This window comes from Phocoena sinus, chromosome 15, assembly GCF_008692025.1.
Source record: "Phocoena sinus isolate mPhoSin1 chromosome 15, mPhoSin1.pri, whole genome shotgun sequence".
In the NCBI taxonomy this organism is placed as follows: Eukaryota; Metazoa; Chordata; class Mammalia; order Artiodactyla; family Phocoenidae; genus Phocoena; species Phocoena sinus.
In genome coordinates this window covers 46,086,238-46,110,278 of record NC_045777.1, presented here as the reverse complement: position 1 = coordinate 46,110,278, position 24,041 = coordinate 46,086,238, and the positions used below count along the sequence as shown (strand labels likewise).

Genomic DNA, 24,041 nt, shown 5'->3' with positions numbered 1-24,041 from the left:
GGTAATGAATAGAAGTCTGCTTGACACCTGGTAAGTGCTTGGCACGTGTTCAGTGATCCTCTTGCCCCTGTCCCCACTGTCACTGTCGTCAGCCATCTTCCTTCTCCACTGGGGTGGCCGTATGAGGGTGTCCCTGGCTTTCTACCACTTACCTATGGGAGTGGGGATAGAGAGGCTACCTACCAATTAGGAAACGAGAAGTAAAGCCCTTGGTGGTAGCAACTCATAATAGATGATTTTAGCATGATTACAATACAGAATAACTTACAGGACATACCTTTGAAGCCTGAATTTAATGGACCCATTTAAAAATTTAGGTAGTTCTAACCTCTTTTGGATTTAGTGGCCAGTAACATCTCCTCTTGGCCTCAGTTGTGAAAATTTGGTTGAGTCTCGAATCTATCCCATTGGCAAAATGAAGAGTTAAAAATCACATTGTCATGGTGTCTTAGTCAGCCTGGGCTGCCATAACAAAATAGCACATTCTGGGTAGCTTAAACAACAAATTTATCTTCTCATCCTTCGGGGGGCTGGATGTCTTAAGATCTAGGTGCCAGCTGGGGTGGTTTCTGGTGAGAGCTCTCTTTGGTTTGCAGATGACTGTCCTCTCTCTGGGTCCTCGTGTGTCCTTTTCTCTGTGCACATGTGTGGAGAGAGGCGGATCTCGGGTCTTTTCCTCTTCTAAGAACATCAGTCTGTTGGATTAATAGACCTCACTGAACCTTAGTTACCTCCTTCCAAGCCCCATTTCCAAATATAGTCACGTTGGGGGAGGGCTTCAACATAAGAATTTGGGGGGGCACAATTCAGTTTATAACACGCAATAAAGTAAAATAATTCCTTCAGGATTGTTATATGTAAATTTTTATTAAGGGATTTTTGGAAATCTTCTCATTGTGACTTAAGGGCTTGTAGAAACTAAGAGCAGTAATTGTACTGTGTGAAAAGCTGGAAATTGGGTTTGACAGCTCCATTTTAACATTCTGCATTTATCTTGTTACTTACCAATTCCCTCGTCTGTGGGGGAAAAATAATAAGAAAAGATAAAATTACTGCAGTATTCTGCAAAACATGAAGTATAACATAAGTATATTTTTCAAAGTACAATAATATTCAAGATCTACCTGCTTTGAAAACTGTAAGCAGTTATTATTAACTGAGACGCCATTACAGTAGTTCTTAACTTGCTGCTGGATCCATCAGCATGTCCTCTCCCCTTTCTGCCAGTAAAGATGAACTCCTGATTTTAAAAATATTTTCAACTGTATTCATTTGCTTTGCTATCACTTTCCCCAGCTCCCAATATGTTTTCAATTTATTTAAACTAAAAAAAGTTTTACCCATTTCTTTCATCTCCCACCCCCAACCTCTGGCAATCATCAGTCTGTTCTCTGTATCTATGAACCTGGTTTGTGTTTGTTTGTTTTAGATTCCAAATGTAAGAGGGATAATATGGTATTTGTGTGACTTATTTCACATAGCATAATGTCTCAAAGTCCATCCATGGTGTTGCAGATGGCAGGATTTTCTTTTTCATAGCTGAATAATATGCCATTGTATATTTTTACCACTTCTTTATCCATTCAGCCATCATTGGACACTTAGTTTGCTTCCATACCTTGGCTGTTGTAAATAATGCTGTAGTGTACATCGGGGTGCAGATAACTTTTCAAGATAGTGTTTTCATTTTATTCAGTTAAATACCCAGAAGTGGAATTGCTGGCTCATATGGTAGTTCTATTTTTAATTTTTTGAGGAGTCTCTATACTGTTTTCATAGTGGCTTCACCTGTTTACATTCCCACCAACAGTGCACACGGGTTCCCTTTTCTCCACCTCCTCATCAACACTTGTTATTTCTTGTTTTTTGATAATAGTCATTCTAACGTGTGAGGTGATATCTAATTGTGGTTTTGAGTTGCATTTCCTTGATGATTAGTGAAGTTGAGCATGTTTTCATATACTTTTTGGCCATCTCTGTCTTCTTTGGAAAAGTGTCTATTCAGATTTTTCTGCCCATTTTTTAATCAGATAATGTTTTGCTCTTGAGTTATATGAGTTCTTTATATATTTTGGATATTGGCCCCTTATCAGATATATCATTTGCAAATCTTTCCTGCCATTCAGTAGGTTACCTTTTTGTTGATGGTTTCCTTTTCTGTGCAGAAGCTTTTTAGTTTGATCTGGTCTCACTTGTTTATTTTTGCTTTTGTTGCTTTTGCTTCTGGTATCAGATTCAAAAATCATAGCCAAGAACTTATGTCAAGGAGTTTACCACCTATGTTTTCTTCTAGGAGTTTTATGATTTTGTAAAACATTCAAGTCTTTAATTCATTTTGAGTTAATTTTTGTATATGGTGTTAGATGGTGATCTAGTTTCATTCTTTTGCATGTGGCTGTCTAGTTTTCCCAGCACCATTTATTGAAGAGGGTTTTTTTTCTACTGTATATTCTTGGCTCCTTTATTGTAAATTAATTGACCATATGTGTGGGTTTATTTCTGCGGTCTCTATTCTGTTCCACTGATCTATGTGTTTGTTTTTATGCCAATACCATACTGTTGTAATTACTGTAGCTTTGTAATATACTTCAAAATAAAAGAGCATGATGCCTCCAGCTTTGCTCTTCTTTCTCAAGATTGCTTTGGTTATTTGGGCCTTTTGCATTTCCATACAAATTTTAAGATTGTTTTGTTTCTGTGAAAAATTTCATTTGAATTTTAATAGGGATTACATTGAATCTGTAGATTGCTTTGAGTAGTATGGACATTTTAACAATATTAATTCTTCTAATCCATGAGCACAGAATATCTTTCCATTTATTTGTATCTTCTTCAGTTTTTTTCATTAATGTCTTATAGTTTTTAGTATATAGTCTTTCACTTCCTTGGTTATATTTATTCGTAGGTATTTCTTATGCAGTTATGAATGGGATTGTTAATTTCCCTTTCTGATATTTCATTATTCATGTATAGAAACTCAACATTTTTGCATATTGATTTTGTTTTCTGTAACTTTACTGAATTGGTTTATTAGTTCTAACAGTTTTTTGATTGAGTCTTGAAGGGTTTTCTATATATAATATATATCATATGCAAATAGTGACAATTTTACTTGTTCCTTTCCAGTGTGGATGCCTTTTATTCCTTTTCCTTGCCTAATTGCACTGGCTAAGACTTCCAATAGTATACTGAATAAAAATGGAAAGAGTGGGAATCCTTGTCTTGTTCCTATCTTAGAGGAAACGCTTTCATTTTCACCATTGAGTATGATGTTAGCTATGGGCTTGCCCTATATGGCTTTTATTATGTCGAGGTGTGTTCTCTCTATACCTGCTTTATTGATACTTTTATCATGAATGGATGTTGAATTTTGTCAAATATTTTTTCTACATCTATTGAGATGATCATATGATATTTATCCTTCATTTTCTTAATGTGGTATATCACATTTACAGATTTGCAGATACTGAACCATCCTGTACCCCTGGAATAAATTCTACTTGATTGTGGTATATGATCCTTTTAATATATTGTCAGAAATTCCCTGTCCAGTGGTTAGGACTTGGTGCTTTCACTGCTGTGGTCTGGGTTTAAGCCCTAGTCAGGGAACTAAGATTCCACAAGCCGTGTGGCACAGCCAAAAAAAAAAAAATATTGTTGAATTCAGTTTGCTAATATTTTTTAGGAGTTTTGCATCTATGTTGATCAAGAATATTGACCTGTAATTTTCTTTTCTTGTGACATCTTTGTCTGGTTTTAGCATCAGGGTAATACTGGCCTCATAAAATGAGTTTGGAAGAGTTACCTCCTTTTCTGTTTTTTTGGAAAAGTTTGAGAAGGATTGGTATGTATGCTTCTTTGAATGTCTGGTAGAATTCACTAGTGAAGCCTTCTGGTCCTGGACTTTTGTTTATTGAGAAGTTTTTGATTACTGATTCTACCTCATTACTAGTAACTTATCTGTTCAGATTTTTTTGAATTTATCCACTTCTTGTTGGTTGTCCAGTTTGTTGGCATATAGTTGTTTATGGTAGTCTTATGATCCTTTATATTTCTGTGGTATCAGTGGTAACATCTCCTCTCCAATATTTTTTAAGAGGTACAGATGGATAACTGTGACAGGAAAAGGAAGAAATGAACTAAAGCCTTGGATTACAGATTTACCTCAAACACTTAACTACAGAAAGTAATAGGAAGGTATAGAAAAGTTGATCATTATGTCAGATCCTTAAACACTGACACATACTCCTTCCTTTGGCAATAACAGCCGTCTCTCAAAAACTTTTCAGTTCCTAATATTATACCACTGTCAATAATAATGTGAAACACAGCATTTTTCTCTTCAGCTTCCCTGGCTCAGAAGCTGCTTTGAGAAGACACATAATAATATTCAGAATTTTAAGGTTAAAGACCACCCTATTTCCTGTTGCTAAGCAAACAAAATGACAGACTATTCTTTAAAAAAAGAGACAGCTGTCTGAGCCATTTCAAACGTAGCAATGCCTTATAGCGAGCAGCAGTTAGTTTTTGCAGGTTTCTTGTAGTTTTGCAGGTTTCTTTTTTGTTATGCAAGTTTAAATAATTGCTGTTGGGAATGTAAAATGGTGTAGCCACTTTGGAAAACAGTTCCCGGTTCCTCACAATGTTACCATTGTGTACCAGTGTACTCACAACATAGTTACCATATGACCCAAAAACTCCACACTCAAGAGAGGTGAAGACATATGCCCACACAAAATCTTGTACACAGATGTTCATGGCAGCAGTGTTCTTAACAGCTGAAAAGTGGAAACATCTCAAATGTCTATCATCTGACAAATGGATAAACAAAATATGGTATATCCATGCAATGGAATATTATTCAGCCATTAAAGAGAATGAAATACTTATATTTGATACAACATGGAGACACCCTGAAAATGTTATGCCAAGTAAAAGAAGCCACAAAAAATACTGGAAAACAAACTAATGGTTATCAGTGGGGAGAGGGAAGGGGGAGGGGCAGTATGCATTACTGTGCCAATTAAATGTGGACTGTGGAATGGAAAATACATCAATGTTAAATTTCCTGATTTTGGTCATTGAACTCTGCTTGTGAAAGAGAATGTCCCTGTGCTCAGGAAGTACACACTGAAGTGTTCAGGGGGAGGGGGCAGGGTGTCTCCAAGTTAGCCTCAGATGGTTCAGGAGAAAATGGTGTGTATGTATATACACATACACATATGCATGTGTGTAGGCAGGGAGAGAATGATAAAACAAATCAGGCAAACCATAAACAATTTACTTATTGGTTTATTATAGACACTAATATGTAATGTTCTCATTAATTAGTGTATTACTAGAGCTTGTTGAGGACCAGAGTTCCATATTCTAAAAAGTCTGGCAAAATTGGCATTTAACTGTTTCCCGTCACAGAGAGCTGTAGCTTCTGTTTTCAGGAAGTACTCTTTGTTAACAGTGCCATCTTGAAGTGGTCACTGTTTTTGCTTTCTGCAGTTCTGTAAGCATTTAAATCGTGGGTACATGCTATTTTTGTTGATTGTGCAGGTTACCATTTAGATTTTGTTGTTTCTCTCCAGTTCTTGGCCCTGGGAATGGGCCTGGAGTCTTTTGCTTCTCTTAGTGGGTCAGAGGAGTTAGAGAGGAACTGATTGAAAGGAATAACTCAGGGGCACTTCCTTTGTCCTTCCCCAGGGGGCTTTCTCATCTCTAAGGCCTGCCTACCCTTTGACTTCATATCTTGGCCTTAAGCAGACCAACAAAGAGACAGGTACTTAGGGCTGCGGTGTACTCCCTGTTCTGAGTTAGTTCATTAATACTCCCTAAATCGGTCTTGAAAGTGAAAAATCAAAGGCCTCAAACTCATAAGTCTGATCACTGATTGGCCTCAAGTCTTCACTAAATGACCACTATTGTGTATATACTCTGAGTCCCCTTCAGCATACGGCCAGCTGAAGCTCTCCACAGTAACCCATCACTTGGAGCCATCTATTTAAATAACTTTTTGTTTGAGTACAGGAAAAATGAAAGTAGTTGTTAGATTAGGGTAGTGGTAATTGGTGATTTTTGCCTGTTTTAAGACTTCTTTGTTACTGATAATAGGTCACGTATTATGTCACAAACACTGTTTATACTGATGAATCAGAATGTTGATTAATATAATTTTGCTGTTTAAACCATGTGGTATAATGAAAAATTCTTAATAATGACATAATGGCCTCTTTGGACAGCAGTATCCTATAAGGCAGTCTTGACGGAGCAACTTCTGTTCTAGGAGGCTGTCCTACTCACATGTGTGCAGAGTCATACACTCAGGGATAATTATTGCACATGGTTTGGAAGGGTAGGTGGTGGGAAGCAAACCAAGGTCCATGAAAATAAGACTCGTTAAATAATTTATGGAACATCTATAGGAAAGGTTAATACACAGCTCTTAAAATTACAATGTAGTCAGTTTCCAGTCCAACGGGTAAGAAACTTGGAAGTCACCACTCCATCCTAACAAGTAAAAAGATGAACAAGCCAAAAATCAACATCTCTTTTTAGATCTGACAGAGAAGTGAGGTCACAGGGCAATATGCTGTCCCTGAGGTCCCAGGGCAATATGCTGTCTCTCTCTGGAGAGACCAAGAGATGACTAGAGAGAGCGACAGCTTCCCAGAGCGGAGCTGACGCCTCTGCAGGACTCAGTGCCGGACAGAGAAACAGGAACTGTGACTGACAAAGCTCAGTGTGGGCAGATCCACGAGAGAAACTCTGGGGGACCCAGCCACAGGGGCCCCCCACACTTTTGTGAGTTTTACCCCTAGTTCTACCAGGTCCTCACAGTGACTGTCAGGGAGGAGAAGGGGGAGAGGAGCCAGAATGCTCTGTTATTAACAAGGTCTGCCCTCAGGAGAAGCTGTTTAGCCAGAGCTTGACTGACCTGAGGGAAGGAAAAACCCAGCTCCAGAAGGTGCTAGCCTCCTGCGTGGAGGAACGGAAATAACAATTCCAGCCCCTTCTAGCCTTGAACCTAAAACTGCTCTAAAAATAATGTCTTTTTAAAAGTTCATTGAGTGTAGATATATGGATTTATTTCTGGACTCTCAGTTCTGTTCCATTGATCTGTATGTCTATTTTAATGCTAGTACAGTCTAAATTACCCCTGGTTTTGTAGTAAGTTTTGAAATTGGGAAGTGTGCATCTTCCAGCTTTCCGCTTCTTTAGAAAATTGTTTTGGCTATTCTGGGTTCCTTTATTTCCATATAAATTTTAGTATTAGCTTGCCAATTTCTACAAAAAAAGCCTGCTGGGATTTTGCTGGAGTTTGTATTAACTGTGTAAATCAATTTGGGAGTATTGCCATCTCAACAATTTTAAGTCTCGTATTGCTTGAACACAGAATGCTGATCTTGTTTGCCTTTCATTTCTTTTTCTTGCCTTACTGCCCTGGCTAGAATCTGTAGTATGGTGTTAAATAGAAGTGTTAAGAGCAGACATTCTTGTGTTAACTCTGATCTGAGGGAAGGAAAGCTTCCAGTCTTTTACCATTGACTGTGATGTTAGCTATGGGTTTTTCATAGATGCACTTTATCAGGTTAGGGAGTTCCCTTCTAGTCCTAGTTTGCTGAGTTTTTTAAAATCATAAACACATGTTGTATTTTGTCTAATGCTTTTTCTGTGTTTGTGGAGACAATAATTTGGGTTTTTTATTTGTTCTTTATTCTATTAACATGATGTATTATATCACTTAACTTTCATATGTTAAACTAACTTTGCATTCCTGGGAAAAATCCTACTTGGTCATGGGATATAATCCCTTGTATATTATGCTGAATTTGGTTTGCTAACATTTTGTTGAGAATTTTTACAACTATATTCATAAGAAGTGTTGGTCTGTAGTTTTCTTTCTTGTGATGTCTTTGTCTGGTTTTGGTATTATGGCTGGCCTCATAGAATAAGTTGTGAAATGGTTTTTCCTCACCTGTTTTTGGAAGAGTTTGTAAAGGATTGGTATTAATTCTGAAGGATTGGTATTAATCCTTCTTTAAATGTCTGGTAGAGTTCACCAGTGAAGCCTTCTAGTCCTGGGCTTTTCTTTGTGGGAAATTTTTGATCACTAATTCAATTGCTTAACTTGTTTTAGGCCTATTCAGATTTTCTGTTTCTTCTTGGGTGAGTTTTGGTAGTTGTGTCTTTCTAAGAATTTGTCCAATTTGTCTAGGTTGTCTAATTTGTTGGCAAACAATTATTCATAATATTCCCTCAGTTTTTTATATCTGTAAGGTTGGTAACAAAGTACCAATTTCATTTCTGATTTTAGTTATTTGTCTTGTTTTTTCCTTGGTCATTCTAGCTAAAGGTATGTCAATCTGTGAATCTTTTCAATGAATCAGCATTTGGTTTTGTCGATTGTCTCCAGCTTTTCTATTTTCTAATTCATTTATTTCTGCTCTAATCTTATTATTACCTTCCTTTTGCTTTCTTTGGATTTAATTTGCTCTTCTTTTTCTACTTTCTTAGCATGGAAGTGTAGGTTATTGATTTGAGTTCTTTCTTCTTTCTAATAAGCTTTTCCAGCTCTGAATTTCCTTCTAAATATTTCTTCCCATAGCCTTTAGGATCTTGTGTTTTCCTTTTCATTTATCTCAAACTGTTTTCTAATTTCCCTGGTCATTTTTTCTTTGACCCATTAATTATTTAGGAGTTTCTTATTTAATTTCTATATATTTGTGAATTTGCCAAATTTCCTTCTTTTATTGATTTCTAATTTCATTCCATTGTCATCAGAGAACTTTATTTTAATCCATTTAAATTTATTGAGACTTGGTTTATTGCCTAACATATGGTCTGTCTTGTAGAATGTTCCATGTACATTTAAGAAGAATATATATTCTGTGTATTCTACTGTTGGTAGGTGGAGTCTTCTTTATATGTCTGTTAGGTCTAGTTGGTTTATAGTTGGTTCAAGTCCTCTGTTTCCTTATTGATCTTCTATTTAGTTATTTTAACCATTATTGAATGTAGAGTATTTAAGTCTCCAACTATTATTGTTGGGTTTTGCTTTAGATAGGACTTTGTTGTTAGATATACTTACATGTTTCTAATTGTTATATCTTTTTTACAGATTGACCCTTTTATCATTGTAAAATGTCTTGTGTCTAGTTACAGTTTTGAGTCTTAAAAATCTATTGTGTCTGATTAACATAGCCACTTCGGCTTTCTTTCAGTACTGTTTGCATAGTATATTTTTTTTCCATGGGGCTCTCTTGATATATCTTTTCCCTTTCCTATGCTTTCAACCTGTTTGTGTCTTTGAATCTAAAATGAGTCTCATTAGACAGCATATAGTTGGATCATATTTTAAATCCATTCTGCCAGTCTCTGGCTTTAATTATAGTATTTAATCCATTTAAAATTAATGTAATTACTAAAAAGGTAGGATTTGCATCTGCCATTTTGCTCTTTGTTTTCTATATACTGTAAGTTCCCTACATACGAACCTTCAAGTTTTGAACTTTCAAAGATGCAAACGTGTGTTCCATCAGCGTCAGGCATGAGTGAAATTGCAGCTTGCCCTCCGTCTCCTATTGCTGGCGATCCTTCAGCTCTACTATCTCCCACCTCCTCTCCCTCTTCCAATCAGTAACTCTTCTTGCCTGTTCACTCAATGCCAGCCCCTGTATGCCAGCTGTTGTACTGCACTACTGTACTTTTCAAGGTACTGCACTGTCAGATTAAAAATGTTTTCTTGTTTTCTCCTATATGATTTAAAAGACAAGAGTTACATGAAAAACATATTTATGCTTTTATATGTACCAACATAGTTAAATACATATTTACCAGTGTAGTTAACCTAACTACTGCTATTTATTTCTTAATGCAGACTTGAGTTACTGTCCTTTCATTTCAGCCTGAAGGACTCCTTGTAGTATTCCATATAGGGAAAGTATGGTTGTGACAAATTCTGTTTTTGTTTAGTGAGGAACGCCTTAATTTTGCCTTTTTTTTTTTTTTTTTTTTTGGGCAGTGCTGCACTGCATGTGGGATCTTAGTTGCCCGACCAGTGCCCCCTGCAGTGGAAGTGCAGAGTCTTAACCACTGGACCACCAGGGGAGTTCCTCTCATTCGTTTTTGAAGTAACATTTTGGTGGCTATAGAATTCTTGGCTGATAGTCTTTTTCTTTCAGTGCTTTGACTGTGTTATCTTACTGCCTACTGGCCTCCACAGTTTCTGATGATAAGTCACCTGTTACTCTTATTGAGGATCCTTTTTATGTAAGGAGTCACTTCCCTGTTTTTGCTTTCAAGATTCTCTCTTTTTGGCCTTCAGTAGTTTGATTATGATATGTCTAGGTGAGGATCTCTTTGAATTTATTACACTTGGACTTCGTTGAGCTTCTTGGATGTGTAAATGTTTTTCATTATATTTGGGGGAGATTTCACTATTATTTCTTCAAAATTATAGTGTCTTTCTTTTTCTTCTCCTTCTGAGACTTTCATTATGCATATGTTGGTATGCTTAGTGGTATCCCGCAGGTCTCTGAGGTTCTGTTCATTGCTCATTATTTTTTCTTTCTTTTCCTCAATGTAGATAATCATAATTGATCTGTATTTAAGTATGTTGATTCCTTCTTCTACCTGTTCATATCTGCTGCTGAGCCCCTCTAGTGAATTTTTCATTCTGATGACTGTACTTTTCAGCTGCAGAATTTCTGTTTGGTTCTGTCTTTTAAATAATTTCTATCTCTTTATTAATCATCTCTATTTGGACATTTTTCCCATACTTTCCCTTAGTTCTTTTAGACATGATTTCCTTTAGTTCTTTGAACATGATTAAAATAGCTAATTTAAAGCCTTTGTGTAGTAAGTCCAACATTTGGGCTTCCTCAGGGATAATTTCTTTAATTTTTATTCTTAAAACTTTTTTTAGAATTGAAGTATAGTTGATTTACAATATTGTGTTGATTTCTGCTGTACGGCAAAGTGATTCAGTTATACATATATACATTCTTTTTTATATTCTTTTCCATTATGGTTTATTACAGGATACTGAATATAGTTCCCTGTGCTATAAGTAGGTCCTTGTTGTTTATCCATTCTATATATACTAGTTTGCATCTACTAATCCCAAACTCCCACTCCATCACTCCCCCACCTTCCCTCCTCCTTTGCAACTACAAGTCTATTCTCTATATCTGCGAGTCTGTTCCTGTTTCATAGGTAGTTTCATTTGTGTCATATTTTAGATTTCACATGTAAGTGAGACTATGTGATATTTGTCTTTGTCTGATTTACTTCACTTAGTATGATAATTTCTAGGTTCATCCATGTTGCTGCAAATGGCATTATTTTGTTGTTTTTTATGGCTGAGTAGTATTCCACTGTATATATGTACCACATATTCTTTACCCATTCATCTGTCAGTGGACATTTAGATGGTTTCCATGTCTTGGCTATTGTGAACAGTGCTGCTATGAACACAGGGGTGCATGTGTCATTTGGAATTATAGTTTTATCTAGATATATGCCCAGGAGTGGGATTGCTGGATCATATGGTAATTCTATTTTTAATTTTCTGAGGAACCTCCATACTGTTTTCCATAGTGGCTACACCAACTTACCTTCCCACCAACAGTGTAGGAGGGTTCCCTTTTCTCCACACCCTCTCCAGCATTTGTTATTTGTAGACTTTTTAATGATGGCCATTCTGACTGGTGTGAGGTGGTACCTCATTGTAGTTTTGATTTGCATTTCTCTAATAATTAGCGATATTGAGCATCTTTTCATATGCCTATTGGCCATCGGTATTTCTTCTTTGGAAAAAAGTCTATTTAGGTCTTCTGCCCATTTTTGGATTGGGTTGTTTGGTTTTTTTGTTGAGTTGTATGAGCTGTTTGTATATTTTGGAAATTAAGTCCTTGTCAGTCACATCATTTGCAAATATTTTCTCCCATTCCATTGGTTGTCTTTTCATTTTGTTTATGGTTTCCTTATGGCTGTGCAAAAGCTTGTTAGTTTGATTAGGTCCCATTTGTTTATTTTTGTTTTTATTTCTATTGCCTGGGGAGAGTGACCTAAGAAAACATTGGTAGGATTTATGTCAGAGAATGTTTTGCCTGTGTTCTATTCTAGGAGTTTTATGGTGTCATGTCTTAATGTTTAAGTCTTTAAGCCATTTTGAGTTTATTTTTGTGTATGGTGTGAGAGTGTGTTCTAACTTCACTGATTTACATGCGGCTGTCCAACTTTTCCAACACCACTTGCTTTTTCCCATTGTATATTCTTGTCTCCTGTGTTGAAGATTAATTGACTAGGTGTGTGGGTTTATTTCTAGGCTCTGTATTCTGTTAGATTGATCCATGTGTCTGTTTTTGTGCCCATACCAGGCCATTTTGATTACCGTAGCTTTGTAGCATTGTCTGAAGCCTGGGAGGGTTATGTCTCCTGCTTTGTTCTTTTCCCTCAGAATTTCAGGGATAGTTTCTATTGACTGTTCTTTTTCCTCCTGTGTATGGATCATACCTTATTGTTTCTTTTAACATCTCATAATTTTTTGTTAACTTTTGGACATTTTAAATAATAAAATGAACGTCAAATTTACCCCTTCCTAGAGTTTATTGTTTTGTTTGCTTGCTTAGTGATTTTCTGAATTGTGTAAAGTCTGTATTCTTCGGCATGTGTGGTCACTGAAGTTTCTGTTCAGTTAGCTTAGTAACCAGCTAATGATTAGACAGAGCTTTCTTCAAATGCCTGAAACCTGTAATTCTCACAGTCTTTACCAAGAGGCTTTGGCACTCATCCAGGCAGTTTCCAGCTCCACCTTAGCCTTCATGTCAGTGCTTGCCCAGAGCTTACCTTGAAAGATAAGCCTGAGGGGACAGCTTAGGCCCTTCTCAGGACTTTTCTTTTTTTTTTTTTTAACATCTTTATTGGAGTATAATTGTTTTACAATATTGTGTTAGTTTCTGCTGTATAACAAAGCGAATCAGCTATACATACACATATATCCCATCCCTCTTGTGTCTCCCTCCCAACCTCCCTATCCCACCCCTCTGGGTGGTCACAAAGCACTGAGCTAATCTTCCTGTGCTATGCAGCTGCTTCCCACTAGCTATCTGTTTTACATTTGGTAGTGTATATATGTCCATGCCACTCTCTGACTTCGTCCTGGCTTACCCTTCCCCCTCCCCGTGTCCTCAAGTCCATTCTCTACATCTGCGTCTTTATTCCTCTCCTGCCCCTAGGTTCATGAGAACTTTTTTTTTTTTTTTAGATTCCATATATATGTGTTAGCATATGGTATTTGTTTTTCTCTTTCTGACTTACTTCATTCTGTATGATAGACTCTAGGTCCATCCACCTCACTACAAATAACTCAATTTTGTTTCTTTTTATGGCTGTGTAATATTCCATTGTATTTATGTGCCACATCTTCTTTATCCATTCATCTGTCGATGGACATTTAGGTTGCTTCCATGTCCTGGCTATTGTAAATAGTGCTGCCATGAACATTGTGGTACATGACTCTTTTTGAATTATGGTTTTCTCAGGGTATATGTCCAGTAGTGGGATTGCTAGGTCATATGGTAGTTCTATTTTTAGTTTCTTAAGGAACCTCCATATTGTTCTCCATAGTGGCTGCACCAATTTACATTCCCACCAACACTGCAAGAGGGTTCCCTTTTCTCCACACCCTCTCCAACATTTATTGTTTGTAGATTTTTTGATGATGGCCATTCTGACCAGTGTGAGGTGATACCTCAGTGTAGTTTTGATTTGCATTTCTCTAATGATTAGTGATGTTGAGCATCCTTTCATGTGTTTGTTGGCAATCTGTATATCTTCTTTGGAGAAAGGTCTATTTAGGTCTTTGGCCCATTTTTGGATTGGGTTGTTTGTTTTTTTGATATTGAGCTGCATGAACTTTTTATATAATTTGGAGATTAATCCTTTGTACGTTGATTTGTTTGCAAATATTTTCTCCCATTCTGAGGGTTGGCTTTTCGTCTTGTTTAGGGTTTCCTTTGCTGTGCAAAAGCTTTTAAGTTTCATTAGGTCCCATTTGGTTTTTTTGTTTTTATTTCCATTTCTCTAGGAGGTGGGTCAGAAAGGATCTTGCTGTGATTTATGTCATAGAGTGTTCTGCCTATGTTTTCCTCTAAGAGTTTTATAGTGTCTGGCCTTGCATTTAGAGCTTTAATCCATTTTGAGTTTATTTTTGTGTATGGTATTACGGGGTGTTGTAATTTCATTCTTCCACATGTAGCTGTCCAGTTTTCCCAGCACCACTTACTGAAGAGGCTGTCTTTTCTCCACTGTATATTCTTGCCTTCTTTATCAAAGATAAGGTGACCATATGTGCGTGGGTTTATCTCTGGGCTTTCTATCCTGTTCCATTGATCTATATTTCTGTTTTTGTGCCAGTACCATACTGTCTTGATTACTGTAGCTTTGTAGTATAGCCTGAAGTCAAAGAACCTGAGTGCTCCAGCTCCGTTTTTCTTCCTCAGGATCGCTTTGGCTATTTGTGGTCTTTTGTGTTTCCATACAAATTGTGAAATTTTTTGTTCTACTTCTGTGAAAAATGGTAGTTTGATAGGGATTGCCTTGAATCTGTAGATTGCTTTGTGTAGTATAGTCATTTTCACAATGTTGATTCTTCCAATCCAAGAACATAGTATATCTCTCTGTATCATCTTTAATTTCTTTCATCACTGTCTTATAGTTTTGTGCATACTGGTCTTTTGTCTCCTTAGGTAGGTTTATTCCTAGGTATTTATTCTTTTTGTTGCAGTGGTAAATGGGAGTATTTCCTTAATTTCTCTTTCAGATATTTCAGATATCATTCCTTTCAGGTATCATTAGTGTATAGGAATGCAAGAGATTTCTGTGCATTAATTTTGTATCCTGCTACTTTACCAAATTCATTGATTAGCTCTAGTAGTTTTCTGGTAGCATCTTAGCATCTTTAGGATTCTCTATGTATAGTATCATGTCATCTGCAAACAGTGACAGTTTTACTTTTTCTTTTCCAATTTGGATTCCTTTTATTTCTTTTTCTTCTCTGATTGCTGTGGCTAAAACTTCCGAAATTATGTTGAATAATAGTGGTGAATGTGGGCAACCTTGTCTTGTTTCTGATCTTAGTGAAAATGGTTTCAGTTTTTCACCATTGAGAACGGTATTGGCTGTGGGTTTGTCATATATGGCCTTTATTATGTTGAGGTACGTTCCATCTATGCCTGCTTTCTCAAGAGCTTTTATCATAAATGGGTGTTGAATTTTGTTGAAAGCTTTTTGTGCATCTATTGAGATTATCATACAGTTTTTATCCTTCAGTTTGTTAATGTGTATATACATTGATTTGCATATATTGAAGAATTCTTGCGTTCCTGGGATAAACCCCACTTGATCATGGTGTATGATCCTTTTAATGTGCTGTTGGATTCTGTTTGCTAGTGTTTTGTTGAGGATTTTTGCATCTATGTTCATCAGTGATATTGGCCTGTAGTTTTCCTTTTTTGTGACATATTCGTCTGGTTTTGGTATCAGGGAGATGGTGGCCTCATAGAATGAGTTTGGGAGTGTTCCTACCTCTTCTATATTTTGGAAGAGTTTGAGAAGGATAGGTGTTAGTTCTTCTCTAAATGTTTGATAGAATTTGCCTGTGAAGCCATCTGGTCCTGGGGTTCTGTTTGTTGGAAGATTTTTAATCACAGTTTAAATTTCAGTGCTTGTGATTGGTCTGTTAATATTTTCTATTTCTTCCTGGTTCAGTCTCGGAAGGTTGTGCTTTTCTAAGAGTTTGTTCATTTCTTCCAGGTTGTCCATTTTATTGGCATATAGTTGCTTATAGTAATCTCCAATGATCTTTTGTATTTTTGCAGTGTCAGTTCTCCTTTTTCATTTCTGTTGATTTGAGTCTTCTCCCTTTTTTTCTTGATGAGTCTGGCTAATGGTTTATCAATTGTGTTTATCTTCTCAGAGAACCAGCTTTTAGCTTTGTTGATCCTTGCTCTTGTTTCCTTCATTTCCTTTTATTTCTGATCTGATCTTTATGATTTTTTTCCTTCTGCTAACTTTGGGGTGTTTTTTGCTCTTCTCTCTCTAACTGCTTTAGGTGTAAGGTTAGGTTGTTTATTTGAGATGTTTCTTGTTTCTTGAGGTAGGATTGTATTGCTGTAAACTTCCCTCTTAGAACTGCTTTTGCTGCATCCCATAGGTTTTGGGTCATCATGTTTTCATTGTCATTTGTTTCTAGGTATTTTTTGATTTCCTCTTTGATTTCTTCAGTGATCTCTTGGTTATTTAGTAGTATATTGTTTAGCCTCCATGTGTTTGCTTTTTTTCACAGTTTTTTTCCTTTAATTGATATCTAGTCATAGCATTGTGGTCGGAAAAGATACTTGATACAATTTCTATTTTCTTAAATTTACCAAGGCTTGATTTGTGACCCAAGATATGATGTATCCTTCAGATGTTCCATGAGCACTTCAAAACAAAGTATATTCTGTTGTTTTGGGATGGAATGTCCTATATCAGTTAAGTCCATCTTGTTTAATGTGTCATTTAAAACTTATGTTTCCTTACTTATTTTCATTTTGGAAGATCTGTCCATTGGTGAAAGTGGGGTGTTAAAGTCCCCTACTATTACTGCGTTACTGTCGATATCCCCTTTTATGGCTGTTAGCATTTACCTTATGTATTGAGGTGCTCCTGTGTTGGGTGCATAAATATTTACAATTGTTATATCTTCTTCTTGGATCCATCCCTTAATCATTATGTACTGTCCTTCTTTGTCTCTTGTAATAGTCTTTGTTTTAAAGTCTATTTTGTCTGATATGAGAATTGCTACTGCAGACTTCTTTTGATTTCTATTTGCATATGATATCTTTTTCCATCCCCTCACTTTCAGTCTGTATGTGCCCTAGGTCTGAAGTGGGTCTCTTGCAGACAGCATATATATATGGGTCTTGTTTCTGTATCCATTCAGCCAGTCTGTCTTTTGGTTGAAGCATTTAATCCATTTACATTTAAGGTAACTATTGATATGTATGTTCCTGTTACCATTTTCTTAATTGTTTTGGGTTTGTTATTGTAGGTCTTTTCCTTCTCTTGTGTTTCCTGCCTAGAGAAGTTCCTTTAGCATTTGTTGTAAAGCTGGTTTGGCGGTGCTGAATTCTGGACATTTGCTTGTCTGTACAGCTTTTAATTTCTCCATCAAATCTGTATGAGATCCTTGCTGTGTAGAGTAATCTTGGTTGTAGGTTTTTGTCTTTCATCACTTCAAATATGTCCTGCCAGTCCCTTCTGGTTTGCAGAGTTTCTGCTGAAAGATCAGCTGTTAACCTTATGGGGATTCCCTTGTGTGTCATTTGTTGTTTTTCCCTTGCTGCTTTTAATATTTTTTCTTTGTATTTAATTTTTGATTGTTTGATTAATATGTGGCTTGGCATGTTTCTCCTTGGATTTATCCTGTATGGGACTCTCTGCTTCCTGTACTTGATTGACTATTTTCTTTCCCATATTAGGGAAGTTTTCAACCATAATCTCTTCAAATGTTTTCTCATTCCCTTTCTTTTTCTCTTCTTCTTCTGGGACCCCTATAAGTTGAATGTTGGTGCATGTAATGTTGTCCCAGAGGTCTCTGAGACTGTCCTCAATTCTTTTCATTCTTTTTTCTTTATTCTGCTCTGTGGTAGTTATTTCCACTACTTTATCTTCCAGGTCACTTATCCGTTCTTCTGCCTCAGTTATTCTGTTGTTGATTCCTTATAGAGAATTTTTAGTTTCATTTATTGTGGTGTTCATCATTGTTTGCTCTTTCGTTCTTCTGTGTCCTTGTTAAACGTTTCTTGTATTTTCTCCATTGTATTTCCAAGAGTTTGGATCATCTTTACTATCTTCACTCTGAATCATTTTTCAGGTAGACTGCCTGTTTCCTCTTCATTTGTTTGGTCTGGTGGGGTTTTTACCTTACTCCTTCATCTGCTGTATACTTCTCTGTCTTCTTATTTTGCTTAACTTACTGTGTTTGGGGTTTCCTTTTCTCAGGCTGCGGGTCCATAGTTCCTGTTGTTTTTGGTGTCTGCCCCCAGTGGCTAAGGTTGGTTCAGTAGGTTGTGTAGGCTTCCTGGTGGAAGAGACTTGTGCCTGTGTTCTGGTGGATGAGGCTGATTCTTATCTTTCTGGTGGTCAGGACCGCATCTGGTTGTGTGTTTCGGAGGATCTGTGAACTTATTATGATTTTAGGTGGCCTCTCTGCTAATGGGTGGGGTTATGTTCCTGTCTTGCTAATTGTTTGGCATGGGGTATCCAGCACTGGAGCTTGCTGGTAGTTAAGTGGAGCTGGGTCTTAGCGTTGAGATGGAGATCTCTGGGAGAGATCTCACCGATTGATATTACATGGGGCTGGGAGGTCTCTGGTGGTCCAGTGTCCTAAACTTGGCTCTCCCACCTCAGAGGCTCAGGCTTGACACCCGGCCTGAGCACCGAGACCCTGTCAGCCACATGGATGCTGTTCATTAAAAGTTCATTAAGTAAGTCAGACAAAGACAGATATCATATGATGTCACTTATATGTGGAATCTCAATGACCTGGATGCCGGAGGCCCATGGTTCTGGAGTCGTCCTCAGGAGTCTCGCACACGCCACGTATCAAGCACACCTCAATCCTCTTGGATGCCTGACCCCCACAAAACTTCGAGTGACAGTGAGGTGGGGCGTCTCCCAGAAGCATGGTCAGGTGGCGGGAAACTGGGTCCGGCACCGAAGTCGTGCTGGTGTGGAACCGCCACGGCCGGAGCCGGACAGCCCGGGCAGCAAACTGCACTGCGCATGCCCAGGCCGCAAATCTCTCTCCTTCCAGAACCAACGCCCCCTCAGGACTTTTAGTGAGCATGCCCACAGTCTAGGTTTCCAGGAATATGCTGGAGCTTTTCAAAGCCCCTGTGGACAGCTCATTCACCAACTTTTCCTTTTAAGTTATTTTAGTTAGCCTGTTGTTTGCCCAACTGTTATCCACTGCCTTAGGCAGCCTTGATGTTAAACATTTGCCTCTGCTTATTTTTGACAAATAACCCCCAGGGAAAGTCAGCTCCAAGTCAGGTCAAATAAAGACAGTCTTGTGAGGGTGGTCTTCCAGGGAGCTACTAGACAGGTCAAATAATGTCAGTTCTCTGGGAATGGGGCTTTGAAAGAGTTCCAGTCCTTTTCTACTCCTTTCAGTGTCTATAAGGGTGCTGGTTTACAGGCTGTGATTACAGGCTGCTGATTTTCAAGGTTACCGCAGACTGGAGGAGGGGGAAATGCGAATAGGGCAAGTTAAAACACCGTGAAGTACTGCTGTTCCTACCAAGATTCAGTTACTCTTCTTGAATAAATGTTCCTCAGATTGCTGCAAGCCTTTGGTTAATTTCCAGAGTTCTGAAAAGTTATTCTGAAGATGTTTTCCACTGTTATTGTTTCTTTTACAGAGCAGAGAATTTTGAGAGGTCCTTATTCCGCCATTTCTCTGACATCCCTTTTCATTTGTTTTTGCTTCAGAGTTGTTTGTTTTATCTTTAGAAATAGAAGAGACAGTATGTTTGAAGGGAAGTAAGACCTAGATTCTGTTTCAGCTATGTGAATGACATTTTCTCTGAAAATTTTGGCCTCAGTTTTTCCATCTGCAGAGGAGGGGTGCAGATGCATCTCCCCATCAACCTATAGTGCTCTGTGGACTAAATGCTATTATGTATGTGGAGGTGCTTTGGTCCCTTTGGAAGAAAAACACTTAACTTCTTCAAGGCTTTATGATTGTTACTTCCAGTTCTGCTTCCCATTGTGTGTCCTTGATCAAGCCACTGAACCAGTTGCTTCTGTTTCTCTTTCCCATCCCACCCTCGTCCCCTCCTCTCTCTCTTTTTAAGGAAGAGACAGTGCTCATACTGCCCATAGACATGCCAGTGAATTTAAATTGCTTTAAATGTCTTTAAAATTACTTGAAGTTGTTCAGAAAAAAACTGCTATTATTTTCAGTTTGACAGGAAATTAGATTATTTTGCACATATGCATTATATTTTAATGCAGTCTTGAATATGTGATTATTGGAAGTTTTTTAATATTACCCACACTACTAGAAATAGAGTTTTGAAACCCCCAATAGTCCTTTATATGCCCCCGGTTTTTTGTTCAAGTACCTCTCTAGCTTCATCAAATCCACTTCTCTGTGGAAAGTGGTTAGAACTCAAAGTTTATTTTTTTAATTGTGGTAAAATATACGTAACAGAAAATTTACCATTTTAACCCATGTTTGAGTGTACAGTTCAGTGGCATTAAATACATTCACATAGCTGTACAATGCAATGTATGTATCTCTTTTTGAAAAATATAGATTCCATAGTTCCCTGACCGTATTTGCTTTGTGAACCAATATTGTTATTACAATTAAATAGTGTGGACTGTACTGTTTTTTGGTCATTCATTTTGTAGGAAGCCATGAGTTTTATAGAACATGGTAGGTGTTGCTTTCATTGGTCCTGCTTCCTGACCTAATTTCATTTCTGAAAACAACCTAAATAACCTCATTGTTCATACACAACCTGTTTAACTTTCATGTCTTTTGGTGGTGCAGGTTGTAATGCCGGCAGAAATTAACTCAGGGACCGCCGCGTCAAGAGGATTGTATCAACCAGCAACAATCTTTATGGGCCGCCAAGTGTCAGCCGTCTCAGGCGTTGGAGATTTCAGTACAGAGCAGAAATCTCCCCAACCCACAAAGAACTTTTCAATTCCTGACCCACATTCACACCAACAGACAGCCCAGAGCAGTAATGTGACAGACAGCTATGTAGTACAAATTCATAGTGACACACAGTGCTTAAATAAGTCTGACAGAATAGATGGAAAGACATCTCTTCAGATGGGTGAGAAAACGCCAGTCACAGCCAGCGCGTTGTCTGAGGAGGAACAAACTCATTGCTTGCAGATAGGAAGCAACGCACGTCAGGGCAAGAGTAATTTATCTGAAGGCAGAAAGTCTGCCGAACTCCATTCCCCATTACAGGAGAGATTAAGTCCAGAGAACAGAACCACTGATTTAAAGTGTGACAGTTCCAGCAGATCAGAGGGATCAGAGGGAGAAATACTGACACGGGAGCATATTGAAGTCGAGGAAGAAAGAGCCAGGCCGCCAGTCTCTCTGCCGTCAGGCTCAGAATACGGTGCATCTGAAATCGAGTGTTCTCAAGAGAAGCATCCTGCCTGGGAAGCTTCCTCAGGTGGGGGGAGAGGCTGAAATGGTTTGCTGGTTTTTGTTGGTATTTAGTTTTTTGGGTGGTGATGGTCTTATGTAAGAATACAAAATACTGTCTAATTGTATCTGTCAAAAAACAAAATAGTGACTTTGCCAACAAATTCCATTCTAATGAGTTCTTAACTAGGTACATGGAAATATTTTTGCGAGCAAATTCTCTGATTTTTAAACCCACTGTGATATTTTAAAAATATTTTTCATGGGTCTTAAAATACTGTAGTTCGCTGTGGATTGTTTATACACGTCTCTTAACAGATGAGCCAGCTCTGCTCTGGGAGGTAGGACGTCTCACCCCTGCTGCCGCCTGAAGTCAGTGATCAGTAATCTGTTCATGTCCCCGTTACAGATCGTCCTCCTCGCCGGGACCCAGAGGCACAGGAGCCCTGCAGAAAAATGTGGGAAGAGCAGGAGGAGGAGAGTGAGAGCAGCAGCAGTGACCTCACAGTTTCTGTAAGTGAAGAGGATCTGATTTTAAGGAGTCCAGAACCACAGCCAAATCCAGGTGACACGGTGGAGGAAGAAGACGGAATAGAGGCCTTAAATTTAATTCACTCCAAGCAAGAAAGAGATGCCCCATCCACTGAAAAACATAATTGTATTTTGCAAACCCTAAGCTCTCCAGATTCAAAAAAGGAATCCTCCACTAACTCGCCAACAAGAGAGTAAGCCATTCAATTTTTTTCATTGTTCTCTTTTTAGTTATAGACATTTTTAGAGACCATTCCACTGGGAGTATATTATTGAACACTCAGCCATGAATGTATAAGTTCCTTAAGTCTCATAAATAGTCTTTTAGATAAGGACTAATTTCTTTTCTTCTTTTTTTTTTATGAAATAGCTTTAAAAGCCTGAATATCATTGAAATCATGGTGATTGGCAGTTTATAATTATATCTAAAGAATCCCTGGTTAATTCATAAGTCATTCCCCCCACCCCCTACCCACAATCCTTTTGGAAAATCAGTCATTTTGGAGTTGTAGTAACACAGGTGACAAACACTTAAATTTCCTAGGAATTCAGCTTTTGAGACTAAGAACTTTATATCTAATTAATTTGCTTAATCCTTCTATCCCTTGCCAGAGTGTCATTTTCGTCATACAATTAAATACGCATTAATAAGTTTTTGTAATTATATATCTAAGGCAGCTTTCATTTTCTGAATGTAAAAGTGAGGACATTGGAGTCTTTAAGGGTAAATAGGAACATCGGTGTTATATGTTTTGAACACTTACAATATCCAAGTCATAAAAGCTCATATATGATTTTTTTACTGTTGATCGGAGATAGTGGAATTGTAGAAAACATGGAAACTGTTGAGAACCAATTCTGCAATAAAAGTAGCACAAATAGCATCAAATCTCTTAGGGATACAAGGAACTTAAGTACACAATCCGAGGTAGAGCTCGCTGTTTAAAATGAGGATACCAAAGCCAGGGGCATAGGAGTGGCACATAGGCCATGGGGGCAGACCCTCCACACAGCCTCGCCGACCCACCCCACCCCCAGAATGTTGTTACACTATGATATCATCTGTCTCTCTCTTTCCAACAGTCCCAGCAGCAGTGAAAAGCCAGGCGGGTGTTCTTGTATGCATAGGTTCACGTTCTCTTTAAAGCACCACTGAACCTTTTAATATATTGCCTCTTACCACTCATTACCTACTTACGGTGAAAAGTTTAATTTATAGTCTGATTGCCTCCAAACTGATGTTCAAGACATACTTATTAAGAGCATCCAAATACAAAGTATTTGCGCTGTGGATGGAAGAACCAACATGGTTCTTGTCCTTGGGAGACTGGCTTTATTGCAAGGCAAGCCAGATGGGTTTTTCTAGTAATAATACTTCTCTCTCATCGAGGAAATACGGGTATTACATACTATTAATACATCATTAGAAACTTTATTACTAAAAAGAGAATGTTTCTATTTTAGGTTTGTATTTGCAGGCTTCTTTTTATAGTTCATTGGACAAGTTAGTATTTTGGTAGGCTAACTGGAGGCCTAGTGTCCTTACCCAGGACTCAGTCCTTTTCTGAGATGAAAAAAGTTGAGTGTATAGAATTAAGAACCTTCTATCTCCTATTCTCCTATGTGAATGACTGTTTCCTGTGACCCTAAAACAAAGCTCCTTGAAGTGTTGGGATATAGTTTTCCATAAGTTGTTGGAAAATAGGGGCATTTGGGGAATTTTTGAAAGTTTGTTTTAATAGAATGCCCCCAGAATGAAAGGTCAGTCAGCAGTGGTGGTTTTCTGTGTCCGTGTTACCAAATTTGAGTCTGTTGATTTTCTGTGGTGAAAGTCCTCCCCAGGCATAGATCGATGCTGGTTTTAAATGGTGCTGGCTAGCTTGCCGACTCCCCACTGCTCTTGAGGGGCCTGCATTCTTTTCTTTCCTCTCTAGCATTTGCTCTTCTTCTTTGCTCAGAGGGTTGATTATTAACCTGAGCCTGTGACTTCATACTTACAGAGTACCGCTCTGACCTCAGAGGTTCTCAGTTTACTTTAGGATCTGTTGAGGGCCTGGAGAGAAATTACTAGAAGGGATTTTAGTTAACAGAGGTGAAGAGGTGGGACAAAGGAAGACACACAGAAGGATTTGAACAGGAAACTGGAACCTCTGATTTGATGAGAGTGATGATGATGACTTCACACACACCTGGGAGATACTGCAGTCTGGTTCCAGGACACAATAAAACGAGTCTCATGAGAAGGCAAGTCACACGAATATTTTGGTTCCCCAGTGCGTCCATGTTGTGGCAT

General features: G+C 37.9%; 1 protein-coding gene across 3 annotated transcripts in view; it reads left to right on the top strand.

Annotated features, from left to right (window-relative positions):
* KIZ (kizuna centrosomal protein) overlaps nucleotides 1-24,041 on the top strand; it is a 114,196-nt gene that overhangs the window by 22,467 nt on the left and 67,688 nt on the right. For all 3 annotated transcript variants that reach the window (XR_004345745.1, XM_032604899.1, XM_032604900.1), the window contains 2 exons: nucleotides 20,600-21,245; nucleotides 21,627-21,942. Coding sequence is in view for 2 of the 3 variants with exons in the window: in XM_032604899.1 (XP_032460790.1) it covers nucleotides 20,600-21,245; nucleotides 21,627-21,942 (962 nt within the window). In the remaining variant the exon portion in view is untranslated. The remainder of the gene's footprint in view (nucleotides 1-20,599; nucleotides 21,246-21,626; nucleotides 21,943-24,041) is intronic.